This window comes from Coccidioides immitis, assembly GCF_000149335.2.
Source record: "Coccidioides immitis RS genomic scaffold supercont3.3, whole genome shotgun sequence".
Taxonomy (NCBI): Eukaryota; Fungi; Ascomycota; class Eurotiomycetes; order Onygenales; family Onygenaceae; genus Coccidioides; species Coccidioides immitis.
Genome location: NW_004504308.1, coordinates 1710024 through 1724630, shown reverse-complemented (window position 1 = coordinate 1724630; position 14607 = coordinate 1710024). Strand labels below are relative to the sequence as shown.

The following is a 14607-nucleotide window of genomic DNA, read 5'->3' as shown; positions in this document are numbered from 1 at the left end:
CTTTAGGTCGACAACATGGCTCGAAGAGCACCTGAGCCACCTTCCCCTCCGAAGCGTGTCACCCGAGCGAGAACGCGAACCGTGGCTGAGAAGGAAGAAGCTAATAAAGAAACAAACAACGCGATGGCTGCTTCGACGTCGATCACCACAGCGCCGAAGAGAGGAAGACCACGAAAGAATACAGCGGCCGTCGAGGTTCAGTCAAAGCCAACCACCAAACCCGCTGCGACTGACACGCAAGGGGGTGCCGCGAAACGACGAGGACCCAAAGCCAAACATGTCCAATTACCGGTCGACAACGACTCGAGCGACGATGAAGTTGATGTTGTTACTGTTAGAACGGCAGCTAAGCCTCTGTCAACCAAGACCTCAACTTCGTCCTGCACAAGGACCACACGAACGAGGAAAGAAACTCCCCGCTTGCCCGAGAACAGTGGGCATAGTGAAGACGACGATGATGAGCTTGCGCAGCCCCGCCAGCACAAAGGAAAAGTCGTCCGATCGAGAAAAACAGCGACTTTGGCTTCTAACAAAGGCGGGGCATCATCTACCGAATCCGCAAATCAGGCTATTGCTCGCCGAGGAAGAAAGGCAGCAAACGCAGGTGGTTCATCTCGGATGAAGCAATCCGTAGCCGCTCCAGCACGGACAGTTTCTACGCGGAGCAAGCCAACCACCAACGCTCCCAAGAAAAAGGTCGCCTTCTTGGATATGACAGAAGATTTTGATAAGGAGAACCAGCCTCTACCGCCCGAAATGACTGAGAAACAGAAGGGTAAGGCCGCACTTGGCCTAAAGGCGAAACCGGTTCGTCGGCCGGTTACCCCTGTTTCCCGGGACGAGGAGCAGGCCTCCAACGTCAAAGCCCAGGTTAAAAAAGAACCTCTATCGCCTAAAAAGCCAAATCAACTCGCCAGAACCAGTCCTTCAGGCAGTTCGGACGGTGCCTTCAGCGCCGCTAGCTGGACAGAATCGGCACCTTTTTTGAAGACGCCTCGGAAATCACCGGTCAAGCTTCCAACTTTGCGTCCATCTTTGGCATCTCCGGCGAAGAAAATAGATTTTAATGCCTCCCGAAGATTAACCGAACCGATACCTAGAGGAAAAAATCCAGCGGTTGATCAGGAAGATACGATGGCATGCGGAAGAGAGTTGATGTCCTTGAAAGACTCGATTATGATATCCACTCCTGCGCGCAGACCCCCACCATCTCCTTACAAAGACTCTATCAAAGAATCGCCGAGAAAGGCCCCCATCATGCTTGAACCAATTGATAGTACTCATCACCAAATGTCAGCCGCTCTTAAAATATCTCCTCTGAAAGTATCCGCGATAAAGCCAAAGGGTATGCCGATTCCTTTGCAATGGTCCGTTGCACCTTCGGAGTCGCTGATAAAAGAAAAGAAGTCTTTATTCCAATCTCCGGCGAAACGACTGATATCACCATCCAAGAGGTTTCCACCCATGCTCGATGGAGAACACAGTGAGTCGAGTGTGAACAACATTGGGCAAGATTCTTGCTCTGAATTTCGGGCTCTAGACACTCAATTTGGACAGAAGAGACAGGCCGAAAGTGGCGAATCAAACAGCCCTGCCCGAGAGGACATGAATGACGACGTAATGGTTGATGAAAATGAGCCAATGTTCAACGATGACGACCAACTTCAAGTGTCTGATATGGCAGAAGTTTCTCGAAAGCTGGACGTTCAACTATCAGCTCATATGGAGGATCCGTTTATAAGTCTAGGAGACAAATCTAACATTTCTACTCCAGCGCGTGGATATGAGGTTACGAGCGGAAATTCCAGCATCAGTTCTATTAGACATTTTTCTGGTGTTCCGCCTCCGGCACCGTCACCTCCGGTGTTCACATCTTATTCCCCTCGGCTGGATTATCGTGGTGACCTACCTGATGAAGAATCAGACGATGAATCCATGATTACTGTGACCCCCAGCAGAAGTCCAGCTAGGAGGCAGTCGATTCGTCTGGTGAATGGAGCGGACAGTTCTGAGAACATTGGATTTACGCCGTTGGCAAACAAACTTAGCCAATGGAAGCCAGATAATCAGGAAAGGAAGTATCCAAATCGCAGGGGAATGTTTTCAATCGGCGATGAGGAGCAGCTTGGTGCAAAGAGTGCTCGCCATTCGTTGGCCATGAGGCACCTGATATCCCAAGGCCCTAGAATCACATCTGTGGTTACCCAAGCTGAAGAAACTCTTTTTGAGGGCGAGACAGCTTTACATGAACCTGATACCACTATCGATGGCGATATGCTGAACGGTGATGATGGCAACTTCACGATCCTGGAAGACTGCGATGAGGATACTCTGACAGCCTTTCCTCTGGAGCATAAAGTAGACATAGTAGAGGATGGAAGTGAAGATTTGCGAAGTTGTGTGGATGAAAATATGGCTCCTCAGGAACCAACTATCACAATCAATGCTGCGTTTTTTGAAGAGACAGCACAGCATGAGCCCCAACCGCACAGCCCTCACCGGATGCTTCCTATGTCAGTGACACCTGTGAGATCGGGTCCACGGTATACACGCACTGTTCATACAGTGTCTAAAGTACCTTTAAAGAGTGAAGACGGATCTCTAAAAGTTCCCAGAAAAAGAACTCGATCCTTTTCGTCTGGGGCCAACTCGTCGCCACCATCTACCCCAATCGTCACCAGGAGCAAAACTCTACCTTCACCGCGCAAGGCTAGAAGCCCATTGAAACCATTCATTCCCGTTGAAGACGAACCTGATACCCCTCCTACGCTTGCACTGCCCGAAAGACCGAAATGTGCACCACCCTCGACAGCTTCTAGCCCATCTAAATCGCCACGCAAGCAGCCTCCAGGGCATGATGGCGTCTTACAGGGGGCTGTGGTCTACACAGATGTTCATACAAAGGAAGGAGCTGATGCAAGTGGCATATTTGTTGAGCTTCTTACTCAAATGGGTGCCCGATGTGTAAAGTCTTGGAACTGGAACCCAAGGACAAGTCTCTCCCCTGTGGATGGGGTCGAGCCAAAGGAGAGCAAAGTAGGGATCACCCATGTCGTTTTCAAAGACGGCGGAGTACGAACGCTAGAGAAAGTTAGAGAAGCTAACGGTGTCGTGAAATGTGTTGGGGTCAATTGGGTTCTTGAGTATGTCCCTCCCCACCCTTCCCCTGAATTTTCAAGGATGCAGTGCTAATTCTATCCCACCCCAGCTGCGAAAGGTCAAACAAATGGCTTGACGAGGCGGAATATGCTGTTGATATAAGCATGCTTCCGCGTGGTGGACAGAAACGGAGAAAGAGCATGGAGCCGAGAGCCCTTGGCAATGTCAATGGGACCGTAGTGACACTAGATTGCTCTTCTTCGTCTTCGGGTAGTGGCCGCTCCAGCGTCGACCCGGAAACAATGGAAGAGTTCATGAGACTCTCCCCAACGCCCACACCCCGGTCTTCACGAGATAGCTCGGTAGATTCAGATTATAACGACTCAGAAGACGTGTTGGCAACTCCCAAACCCAAGCGCCGGCCACGTTCATCAATGGCGCCACCTGAAACACCAGGGTATTCCTATGATTACGATCCGGCTACGTCGATGTCACCAACCACGCCATACCATCTATCTCAAGGGGCAAAACTGATGCAGCAGACTTGTCCGCCAAAGCAGTTACGTCAGGGGCTGTTTCCCGTGGATGGAAATAATGAGGAGCAAACCGAATCGTTGAGAATTCGACTCGACGCTGCAAGAAGGAAGAGCTTGATCTGGAAACCCAAAATTGGAAGTCCTCTAGGGCGGCAATTGTGAGCGGTCGCAGCTAGATTTTCCTTTTTTTTTTCCTTTTTTTTTCCTTTTTTTCCTTTTTCGTGGAAGAATACCCCGTTTAATGTTTTGAGTTATTGGAGTATAACTTGGTGCTTATGGCTCTAGGTTGGATTTTTGGGAATATTGATATCTGGTATGCTGGGGGGCTAATTTCGAGGTTGTATCCACCACCACAGGGCGGCCAAGTATTCTAATAGAGATGCATTTGGCGGCGATGTCTAGCTATATTTACTTTGGTCAATAATGGGAAATAGAATTTGTTCTATTGAAGCTTATGACTATTCTTATGCCGAAAAATGAGCTTTTCTAGACGAAATGGAAAGAAGGAGCCCGAAACCTGTACTCAGAGGCAGAGCCTGTATCCTTTTTGTTTGTTTTAAAAGATTGTGCTTCAAATGGTATTCGCAACCGGCTCATCCAATTCTTCACGGTAGAAACCGGCTACCAAAAATGCCAATTCCAAGGCTTGCTTTTCGTTCAATCTCGGGTCGCAGAACGTCTCGTATCGCTCGCTCAAGCCGTCTTCAGTCAAACCTGCTGCTCCGCCTACACACTCCGTTACCGCCTCTCCGGTTAATTCGAGGTGCATGCCTCCGAGGTAGGAGCCAAGAGAGCGGTGGATTTCCAGGGCCTGCTTTAATTCGGATAGGATATCGGTAAAATGTCTGGTTTTCACCCCCGATGGAGTCGCACGGGTGTTTCCATGCATAGGATCGCACTGCCAGACTGGTACGTGCCCCGAGGCCTGCACGGCTTTGATATGTGCGGGCAGATACTCTGCGATTTTTGATGCGCCGTAGCGAGATATTAGAGTGACTTTCCCGATTTCTCGGGATGGGTTGACGATGTCGAGGAGGGAGATTAGTTCGTCGGGTTGCATGGTAGGCCCGATTTTAATGCCGATTGGGTTGGATATACCGCGGAAGAACTCGACGTGCGCCCCGTCAAGTTGGCGGGTGCGATCACCGATCCAGAGGAAATGGGCAGATGTTGCGTAGTACCCAGTCGGCGAAGGTCTAGAGTGCATGCTGGCCCGCCGTGCGGTGGTGTTGTCCGACCCTGGAAGAGCTATCGCGGGGTGTTTTAAGAGTCTGGTTAGGCTTTGTTCGTATTCGAGCATGAGACCCTCGTGGCTGGCGTAGAAGTCTACGGTTTCAATGCCGCGGTCGGTATCAAGTCCGACCGTTTGCATGAAGCGGAGGGAGTCTGTGAGTCGGGAAACTATTCTTTCGTATTTTTCTTTGATCGCTGGGGTGGTGATGTGTCCTAGACCCCAGTCCAGAGGGGAGTGGAGATCCGCAAACCCGGACGAGAGTGCACTGCGAACGTAGTTGAGAGTCGCCGCGGAATGGAAATAGGCTGAAACCAGCCTTGACGGGTCAGGTTTACGAGATTCGGGCGTTGGGTCAAAGCCATTGACATTGTCTCCGCGGAAAGATGGCATTGTTACGCCATTTATCGTCTCACAGGGGCTTGATCGTGGTCTAGGAAATGTTAGAAGCCCGTCTTAGGTCAAGATAACAAAGGAAAGCCATACTTTGCGAATTGGCCAGCGATCCGGGCGATGCGAATAACTGGTTTATTCGATCCTAATGCCGCCGATTTAGCTAATATTCTCCCCTTTATCGGACGAAATATGCTAGCGGCAACTAACCCCAAATCAAAATCAAGCTCATTTGCAAAATCAACTTGATTTTGGATTCGATCATATCCTGGTTGCAATAGTCAAAGAGCTCAGCACAGTCACCACCTTGAAGGACAAACGCTCTTCCGAGCGCCGCATTTTTCAGACTGTCTTTAAGATTTGCAACCTACTGAATGATTAGCAAACGTCAAGGTAGCGAACGAGGAGAGGTAAAAGCAGTCAAATGATGCATACACATACCTCGTAAGGAGTCACCAAGGGCGGTAGTCTCTGCAATTTCTGCAGAGCAGCCTGAAAGCGCTCTTTGTCTTCATAGACAACCTCTTGCTTTACTGGCTTTAAAGTCCAGGCTAGGATATACAGCAGCAAGGTTAGACACAAGAGTGAACTACGGAAACACGGGAAGCTGTTCTCTTACACGATGGAGTCCAGTTGTCGTCCATTTTCAAGTTTCCCTAACCCAAGCCTTGCGCTTAGACACCCCTCCAGCGGAAAAAAAAGAAAAAAGGCGAGAATCAAAGAGAACGCAGATGAAGTGACACAAGACGGAGTCGCAATGGATTCTTCTTTAGAAAATTTATGATTATAAACACGTTTACATCCCCTTTCAAAGTTTCCGGCGTCGAGAATGCTTCACCGTCCGGCCGCGAATCACCAATGACTCATTCGAGAGTTATTTGACTCGGGGCGGAAAAGAGTCTTCAGGTTGAAAATTCTTTTTTCTGCGGCTTTTCAACCCCTGCACTTGTCAACGCAAAGGCGCATTCGATGTTTGCCCGTCTGATATGTGGCCCGAGTCGAAATCTAAGGCGAAGCTGATGAATGATTTGTGAGGGACACAGAAAAAGTCAATTTCGAGAAAACTTTCCTTGCGCGCGCACGCAGTCACTTCGTTAAATTTAGCTACACCCAGGCGAGCACTGCTCGCTCCTCGGCGGCCTCTTACGTTGTCTAAGACTTTGCGTTAAAATTGCATTGATAGGTATTCAAGATATAACTCGCGGGGGTCAATGGCAGGGAGATTTTGAAGATTTCCTTGATGGCATTCGTCTGGCGCGTCTTACATGTCACGGCGCCTTTTGAGAAGAATTTCCAAGTCGCATTGATGCCGATGAGTAGCAGTTACTTGGGAAGTTATATTCCTGACTGTCACGATGCATGGCAAAGGGATTCGAAAGGTCACACACATACGAGCCCCAAAGCCAGCTCGGACCAAGCCATGTGTTCTGCACAAAAGTTGCCTTTCTCGGGCAAAGGTGAATGACCAACGGCAGCAGGTCACTGACTAGTTCTCAGGCATGGGACAAAAGGGATCTGGCGATATCCTCTAGCCCCCTAAATACTCCGACCCTTGCACGAAGTAGTAGCCTTTCAACGAGGCTATGCGAAGCTCTCAACTTTCGTGAGGTTATCTATTTATTTATTGTATCCGCCCCTTGTTGGATCTTCTCATTGTCCATTGCTCCATCGTCTTGAGCCTTCGGTGGCAGATTTCTTTATCTAAAGCTATATCTTTTACCTTACCATACTTGCCTTGCCGGTCATGCCATTATTGCCCCCTTCGCTCGCACCAAGGGCGATAGTATCGCTACAATCCTCAAACTTGTCGCACACGCTCGGCTATGGCCAGCTTACTCGCATGGTAGCAGCTTCGGGTTTCCGACAGCGATCATTACGTCCCCGCGGCATGCCGCATTTCCGATGCATCAACGAGGGACGGAACGGCAATGCCTGGCCATCGGACACCACAAACAAACCGGGATCTCGCGCCACCACGGCATCGACGCCCCGGGTGCCCATTCTGGATCAACTAGGTGCTTCACGCCCCGTTAAGATCACGATCATCATTTGCCTCTGCATCTTCGGCACCATGGAGACCGTCTTCTACGCCAAAGCCGCAATGCGCTATTTTGACCCTCCCGAAGAGCACCAGGATGAAGAATCGGATTAAATCCTACAGAGATGTAGACGGTATGGTTTCTATGACTTCCTGTCATTGTTATCGCGGGGGCTGAGATCGCTTTGGCTTTAGTTCCGAGCCTTTTGAGTCATGCTAGCGCGCGCCTTGGGAAGCAAAGAAGAGCTCTCAACCTGGGATTTACTTGAATGTAGCAAAAATTGGGCGACGTATTGGTATCACCGGGTTCTACCTTTCTGGCCGTTTTTGATGATGGTTACTTTGTATTATAGAGTGGGTTTGGTTTTCGAGTTGGATTGGATGGCTTCGCAATTCCACTCTGTCAAGATCTCCCGGCATGTTCCGAAAAGTCATGGGATGTACTTCATTCTGTAGGGAGTACTCCGTATAGGCGTCGGATTGGGACAGAGCGCAACATGTGGAGTATGTTGCCGGGGGCCAGATCGCATGGTTTGGCATGCTTGGAGAGTCCAATCAACGAGCATTTCGGATCATAAGTTCTGTTGGTGGTGAGTTGGCTAACCAACGCCATCATAGCAAGGTTGCCACAGGGCTACATCCAATAATCCATCAGAGCCTTTTTGCTCCCCTGAAAAGAAGTTCCAGCATCATCACAAGATCATCCTGTGTTGATGGAACAATCTGAACACTGAGATTTTCTCTGATTTTGTGGTCAAGCTGCTCAGGATGTGCACCATAAAAGTGCATAGGCTTAGCACAGGTCAGCAACCCTTGTGAGGTTTACAAAAAAAATAATCTCCTCCAATGCATCTGGAATCACCAAAGTCATCTTCTATGATAGGGAGAGTTTGACCTCATAACTAGATTCTCATTAGATGCACGAGCATTTGTTTATTTAAATCTCCGGAAATCATCCTGAGTAAACTTAGGCGGTGGAAGAGAGCGTCGTGGACAAGGCAAATCTTTGATTTATTTCCTCCCGGATCTCTGGTATGGCTGGCATTCGTCCATTCGGGATACTCGTAGCCGTCACGATAGATGATATGGCCAATTAAAATGCTGATGGAAATTACGGTCGTAAGATTGATAGTGGTGCTTGTACTCCGTTTATGACCCAACAGCACCTTAATGAATAGCAGATACAATGACTTCTCGCTGTCCTCGCGGTTTGCGTAGTGGTCTTTTGTAACTACTGTGAAGGATCGACTCTTTTTTTAGCTCTGGTGTCGGTCACATGACTGGAGATACTGCCGGGACGCCTTCGGGTGGGTGTTTTAGGTACATAACTGTTGAACGCGACGGCCCCACGGCCTCTTGCGCAGACGACGTGAAACCAGTACGGAGGAGACCACGGACACAATGGCGGAACCTCTGCCTTCGGCCACGCAAGCAGCCAAAGCTGACAGCGCTTCAACCGCGCCCGATGACCTTCCCGCCAACGCTGAAGATCGCGCCGCTGTAGTCGCTCTCTCCTCTCTCAACACCACCGCCGCAGCCACCGAGGATGCCCAGACGGGGGTTGCTCTCCCCTCGAAAGCCGACCAGGAGGCGCTGGGCAAGGCGATGAGTCGGCTGGAGGCTCTTGCGAGTGCGACTGGGAAGGCTGGGGGCAGCGCTGCTGCGGCCACGGGTGCATCGAAGAAAGATACTACTCCCGCCGGAAAGAAGGAGGAAGAGAAGGTTGTCAAGAAGCCTGCAGTGAAGGTCAAGGCGGAAGATGTCAACATGTTGGTGAGTAACGGTGTCGCTTACACTTCTCTGGCCAACCCTCTTTTTCTTCTGGCTGGAATTTGGTTTGCTCGTTATTGGATAACCAACCTTGTTTCACTGCGAAATCTCCAACATATATAGGTTGAACAACTTGATCTTGCTAAACCAAAAGCTATTGAACTGTTGAAAACACATGAAAACGACCCTATCAGGGCCTTGCGTGCGTTTATAATGCCGCCTACATCTGCTGCGTGAAGTCCGCCAAACCCTGCCTTGTTTAAGAGCAGCTTCGGATACTCGGGAGGTTTTGGCCTGCATATCTTTCCAGGCCATATGGATGTAAAGCGTTGAAGTGCTCTTGTGACATTAAGGAAGTATGCTTCAAAAAGTATGAGGATCCACCAGGTTATCTCTCCATTGCCACCCCCACAATCCACAGAGAATGCTCGGCGATTAAAGCACTGGCTTCGGATTTAATAGCATATATGCGCGGATGTATGTATGTATGTATGTATGTATGTATGTATGTACATATAACCCGGATTGGATATATGTGTGGATCACATATACCAAAACATGCGATCACAAAATCAGACTTCTTTTACAGGATAGCCAAAACCAAAAGATCACGTTCAGGTCGGCACGGCATTCCCTTGCGATTGTTCATTGAGACGGAGAATGGTGTGTTTTATCTCCTTTTCCTTTCTCCGTATTTCCCTCAAATATGGTCCAAGTAAGAGCCCAATTGAGTATCGCTATCAAAGCTAGCGCCCACCAGACACCTCCCACAATGTTATTTTTCAACCCCAGGCCCAATCCCCATCCAGCAAGTAGCGGGCCTACTGCTCTTGCACCGCATGCGACACTTTGCGCTACACCATGTACCGTGGCTAGGACGCTGGGATCAGGCACAGAGTTATTAACCAGGATAACAGTCGCCGGAATAGAAAATGTCCTCGAAATGACCTGCAGGAATATCACAGCCGACAGGGCAGGCCAGATGACATACGATCGATCTGGTAACAGGACGAGAAAAGGTGCCAATGAGTAGGCCAGAGGAGAAAAAGGTAAAAATACCCTGAATGCTCTCAACGTGCCGAGGCGGAACTGCCATCGCGGGTAGACGAGTATCTGGAATGGCAGACCGATGATTCCAATTATGGCGGTTGCTAGGCCGACGCGAGAGCTGGGCATCCCTAGACCGCCTCCGAAGAGGAAAAGACCCTCGCGACTGTTTGGAGCGCGGGGCGCCGGCAGGAATAGGAAACATAGAGCATTGAAAGCGCTCGTGTGTAGTGGAAGCACGAAGTGGGTGAGCAGGGTAAGGAGAACGTTCCGGGTCCAAACTTGTCGAAACGGAGGGCGCTTGCGACGGATGGTGGGTGTTCGATTGGTCGTGGGACTCGCTGGTGCGGATCGAGATGGTTCACTGGGCTGTAAGTCGATGGAGTCCACTCTTTCTTCGTCGAACGTTTGGTTGAGCGGTCGATAAGTGTAAGAAGATGGCCGCCTTGCAACCTTTTTCCACAACCAGCGACCCCAATCGGAACGATGTCTGACAATCTCGTGTGTCTAGTGGTTGGAGGGGGGGGGGAAAGGTTAGCTCAAGGAATCCGAAATCCGTGGGCTCAGGGAAGAGCTTACTTCATCAAGTCCCAAGAACACTGCAACAAGTGCGATTAACATGAACAATGCACTGATGAAATTTGGTAATGCGTAGGGCCATTGCTTCATCCACCAGACACCATCTTTGCCACCGATCAGGGAGCCGGGACCAAATAATCCAGGGTAGTTCTTGACCGGGTCTGCTAGAATCCCACCAAGTATCGGTCCCAAGATCATGCCAGTGTTAAAGCACATAGGTAGAAGCAGAAACGCTCGCGACTGATACCTAGTAGATCTCTATCAGAAACGAAACAAAAACAAATTTACAAGGAGTGTACGGATATTTTGATAAACTTACTCTTTCCCTTCGATTATCTCTGCAATCATCGCTCTCATCACTCCCGCATTGCTATTCAATGCACCGCCTAGTATTCGGAAGACCACAGCGGCAGCGAAGGACTTAGAGAGACCAAAACCAACAGAGGATAAGCAGGCACCAAACAGTCCTATAAGCAACACCCGCTTCCTGCCAAAGAATTCGGTGTCTGCTAGCCGTCCCCATATCACACCCGTAGCAAACTGCGCAGCAGTAAAGCATCCTTGCAAGATACCTGCTTGTGTGGAAACCGTAGAGTCTGGAAGCGATGGATCGAAGGATTTCACCTGGTGGAACATATAGGCTTGAAGCGACGTCTGTGCAAGAGGCTCTGCTAGACGGGCAACGGTGATGATGGCCAACTGGCCCTTTTTCGGAAGCGAGCGCCACGACACCGGCTTCGCGCTAGGACCCTCAGCGCCATCGAGGGCAGTGGTCTCGTCTTCCTCGTTGTACGAGTATCGACGTCTGGGGCGGGAAGGAGAGAACGGAGGCTCGAGCGGAGGGCGTGACACTTCAGACATCACACCTGTTAGGTCCGGAGTGCCCGATTGCACGCTACGATGATCGTCATTACTCATCCGCCGCCGCTGGTCGCTGCCATCAGAAAATGGTCGGCTAAGCTCATCTTCAGATGAAGCGGACTCAGCGAGATCATCTCTCGATTCAAAACGCGATCCCATTCAAAAGGTGACGGGAACTTGGAGGCATGCCCTTTGCCAAGCGGCCTCGTGCAGACAAGCTTTTTTGATTGTTGCCGATTGCCGGGAAAAAAGCGCGGGCCAATAGTTAACTTAACTGCTAGGTTGCCCGGCTGGGTGGGCTGGTTTCTCAACTCTCACGATGCACTGAACAAAGTATATAGAGATCATGGAGTACAAACGGAGCTTTTATTCAAAAGATAACGCTTCGCAAAGCCTCTTGCTAATTCCATGCTTACCCAATCCTAAATCGCTGTTCGTGGCGATGACGATCCCGGCTCACTGTTGACGGAGGAATATATTCCGCTTTCTTTTGGATGGCGGAACCTTGATTGCATCGTTTAACGAAAACTGCTTCCTAGCGGCGGAAGCATTTGCGGAGTATTTCTTCAATGGTTCCCTGATATGATCATATTCGACAAATAACCGGGTGAATGCTATACCATGAATCTCAGTCGTGTGAAACGGTTAGTCCAATGTGAAGCAAACCGTCCAAGGTGACGACTTAACTGTGCCAAAACCCGGGATTACTTGCCTATAGGAAGTATGAAGGCCGTAGAATTACTTCAAGAGACAGTTCACTTACACAAGAGACCCGTATCGTCATCTGCACTCTTCTTGGAGTGTACTTCTTGTGCCGTTGGTGAATAGCGATAAAGGAAAAGGAGGACGAAAGGGGGTAAGACGGGGTATTAATTACAGCATGCGCTTCAGCGACTCGCAATATGACTGGAGATGGCAGACACGCTAGGAATATATGCTTAATTCTCGGATATCTACTGGTCCAACTCCAGGCCACATGGTAAAATTACACGTTTTCTTTGTTTCTGTAACCCCTATATGATGATTGATGGGGGCATATCAGGAGGAATATACACCCTGCAAAAATAATGATTTGAAGTCTAGAGTCAGAAAATTTGACAATTAGCATAGATTCTTTGAAGCTGATGGTATCCTGTCGTCAGTAACCGTCCTTGGAGAAAACTCCGCCCTTGACCCATCATGCGCTCGGAATATAATTAGGCCTGTAGAAAACTGGATGAAAGCCCAAATCGCCAGATCCCCTGTCACTGGTGCCATTTCTTTCAAGAAAGGAGAGAGAAAAGCGATGGAGCGAGATGTATCAAGGAAGGACGTAGTTGTGCTATACGAGATAGCAGCGCCACGTCTCTACCACTATAATTTGCACTCAATTGTCTGTCCACCTTCCCAGGTATCACCCGGCTCAAGGGTCTGCCAACCGACTACCGATCCCGCCTCAACACAGATCATATTTTTATATGCTTCGTCAGGAGCAAAATCGGCCATTCCCTTGGCCTTTTCAATCCACGGGTTCCACACAACGACGTCATTCAGCGACTCACGGGTAATAGAGAAGATCGGCTTGTCAGATTCCGACGCTATAACTATTGGCACTTTGGGGTCCAGAGACTGATAGACCCGGTCTACCTCCCCTTCAACTGCGAGTGCCGGGGATGATTCTGTGAAAATCTCAGCGTTCCGGACTTTATCAACGTATGTTTTCGACTGAAGGTTCTGGACTCGAATTTTGGAGATATCCTATTTAGAGCCCAAGTGTAAGCCACCTTGGAGGGGAATCCGTAATTCTACGGTGGGGATGGTGTGGCCCCTACCTCGACCTTAAAGTAAGAATGCAGCAGTGTCTGAAATTCAAACGATTTCAAGCCCTCGTTCTGTACCCGTAATGAGGTCTCCAGGCTTCGTTTGCTCAAAGTAACGCTGTAGACCAAGCCAAATTCATAGGGCCAGTCGCCTTTGAACTTGTCGCTAAGCATAGAGTTTGAGAGGCCAAAGTCAAGCTTAACGCTTGCTCCGCTCTCTGACTCGGATGTAGATTTACCAAGCAATTCCCATGAGGAATTACGCACGAAGCCGTGTTGTGGAAGGGCGGACGTGGCATGATTCTGCGGAGGAGGTCCAAACACCTAAGTCAAAAACATTGCGAGCCAAAGTCAGTTTATTGTCGTCTGTAGTAATCTAACGGATGGGATGTTTAGTCTCTCAGCGTACGGGGAAGACCAGTGGAATTCCACCACGAATAGGTTTTGAGCCGTCCAGATGGGCCTTTTCACTCAGGAACAGTAGCTCGTGTCCGTTGGCAAGCTTCCATGAGGTGACTGTGGCTCCAAAGAGATGAACTGTGACTGATTCCCCCGAAGCCAGCGAGGCCTCTACCCTCCCGTCCTGAACGGTGACCGACGGTTGCGGGAGAGAGGAGGTGACTGGAATGGCAGCGGGCTTGTTTGAACGGTCCATTGTCGCCGAGTTCAATTGCTTGCCAGCGAATGCAGGTCGAGAGATGAGTTGCAGGACAGAGAGCGAGCTGGCGTCCAATGGACCGATATGAGCTGGAGGGGCCAGTCGGTCTTGGGCTCAGACAATGCGTGTCTGAGCCAACAGCAAAATGACATAACACTGGCCGTTGTTTGGTGTTCGCCCCGCCGCCGCCACGGGTGCCTTCCAGCGGTGGTTGCCGCCCGGTGATTGGCTGGGCCGGGCGCTCGGCGGGTAGCCTAGCAATTTAGTGCGGGGTACGCAGTAGGGGCTTGCTGGGGGGCTCGCCGCAGGGAGGTCGCTGGGCATCGTGCAGCGCGCACTGCGATCCACGGACGGGGAGGATGGGATGAGCCCATTTCGCACCCAGGTCTCGAACAAGTCTGATGGTCGAGTGGGACCGCACATCGACACTAACCACCCTGACGGCGCTCCTTGTAAGCACCACTTAGACTACCTGCGCTTTCAGGGGGTCACACGCGGCCTACTGGTCGAGCATATAGTAAAATCAGGGCGTCGCTTAAAGAGCCGATGTACGTACGGAGTATATCGTGGCCTTATTGAGTGTAAATTAGTGGTAG

General features: G+C 50.0%; 6 protein-coding genes across 6 annotated transcripts; 3 read left to right on the top strand and 3 right to left on the bottom strand.

Annotated features, from left to right (window-relative positions):
- Positions 1-15: 15 nt before the first annotated feature.
- CIMG_08301 (uncharacterized protein) lies at positions 16-4016 on the top strand (the record flags this gene model as incomplete). The annotated part of the gene is made up of 2 exons (XM_001241137.2): positions 16-3143; positions 3209-4016. The coding sequence occupies 2 exons, from the start codon at positions 16-18 to the stop codon at positions 3795-3797; spliced, it is 3717 nt and encodes a 1238-aa protein (XP_001241138.1). The 3' UTR covers positions 3798-4016.
- A 35-nt stretch (positions 4017-4051) lies between these two features.
- Positions 4052-6207, bottom strand: CIMG_08302 (3-deoxy-7-phosphoheptulonate synthase). Its single transcript, XM_001241138.2, has 5 exons — positions 5879-6207; positions 5701-5810; positions 5470-5626; positions 5353-5404; positions 4052-5299 (listed from the first exon to the last, which is right to left on the bottom strand). Exons 1-5 carry the CDS (start codon positions 5901-5903, stop codon positions 4207-4209), a joined length of 1437 nt encoding a protein of 478 aa, XP_001241139.1. The 5' UTR covers positions 5904-6207; the 3' UTR covers positions 4052-4206.
- Positions 6208-6931: 724 nt separating this feature from the next.
- On the top strand, positions 6932-7977 carry CIMG_12134 (uncharacterized protein). The gene is made up of 2 exons (XM_012358568.1): positions 6932-7431; positions 7493-7977. The coding sequence occupies exon 1, from the start codon at positions 7004-7006 to the stop codon at positions 7409-7411; it is 408 nt and encodes a 135-aa protein (XP_012213991.1). The 5' UTR covers positions 6932-7003; the 3' UTR covers positions 7412-7431; positions 7493-7977.
- Positions 7978-8644: 667 nt separating this feature from the next.
- CIMG_08303 (uncharacterized protein) lies at positions 8645-9667 on the top strand. The gene is made up of 2 exons (XM_001241139.2): positions 8645-9070; positions 9191-9667. Exons 1-2 carry the CDS (start codon positions 8699-8701, stop codon positions 9302-9304), a joined length of 486 nt encoding a protein of 161 aa, XP_001241140.1. The 5' UTR covers positions 8645-8698; the 3' UTR covers positions 9305-9667.
- CIMG_08304 (MFS multidrug transporter) lies at positions 9516-11755 on the bottom strand. The gene is made up of 3 exons (XM_001241140.2): positions 11013-11755; positions 10694-10940; positions 9516-10621 (listed from the first exon to the last, which is right to left on the bottom strand). The coding sequence occupies exons 1-3, from the start codon at positions 11711-11713 to the stop codon at positions 9713-9715; spliced, it is 1857 nt and encodes a 618-aa protein (XP_001241141.1). The 5' UTR covers positions 11714-11755; the 3' UTR covers positions 9516-9712.
- Positions 11756-12527: 772 nt separating this feature from the next.
- Positions 12528-14112, bottom strand: CIMG_08305 (glucose-6-phosphate 1-epimerase). Its single transcript, XM_001241141.2, has 3 exons — positions 13763-14112; positions 13366-13677; positions 12528-13291 (listed from the first exon to the last, which is right to left on the bottom strand). The coding sequence occupies exons 1-3, from the start codon at positions 14006-14008 to the stop codon at positions 12908-12910; spliced, it is 942 nt and encodes a 313-aa protein (XP_001241142.2). The 5' UTR covers positions 14009-14112; the 3' UTR covers positions 12528-12907.
- Between the last annotated feature and the right edge of the window lie 495 nt (positions 14113-14607).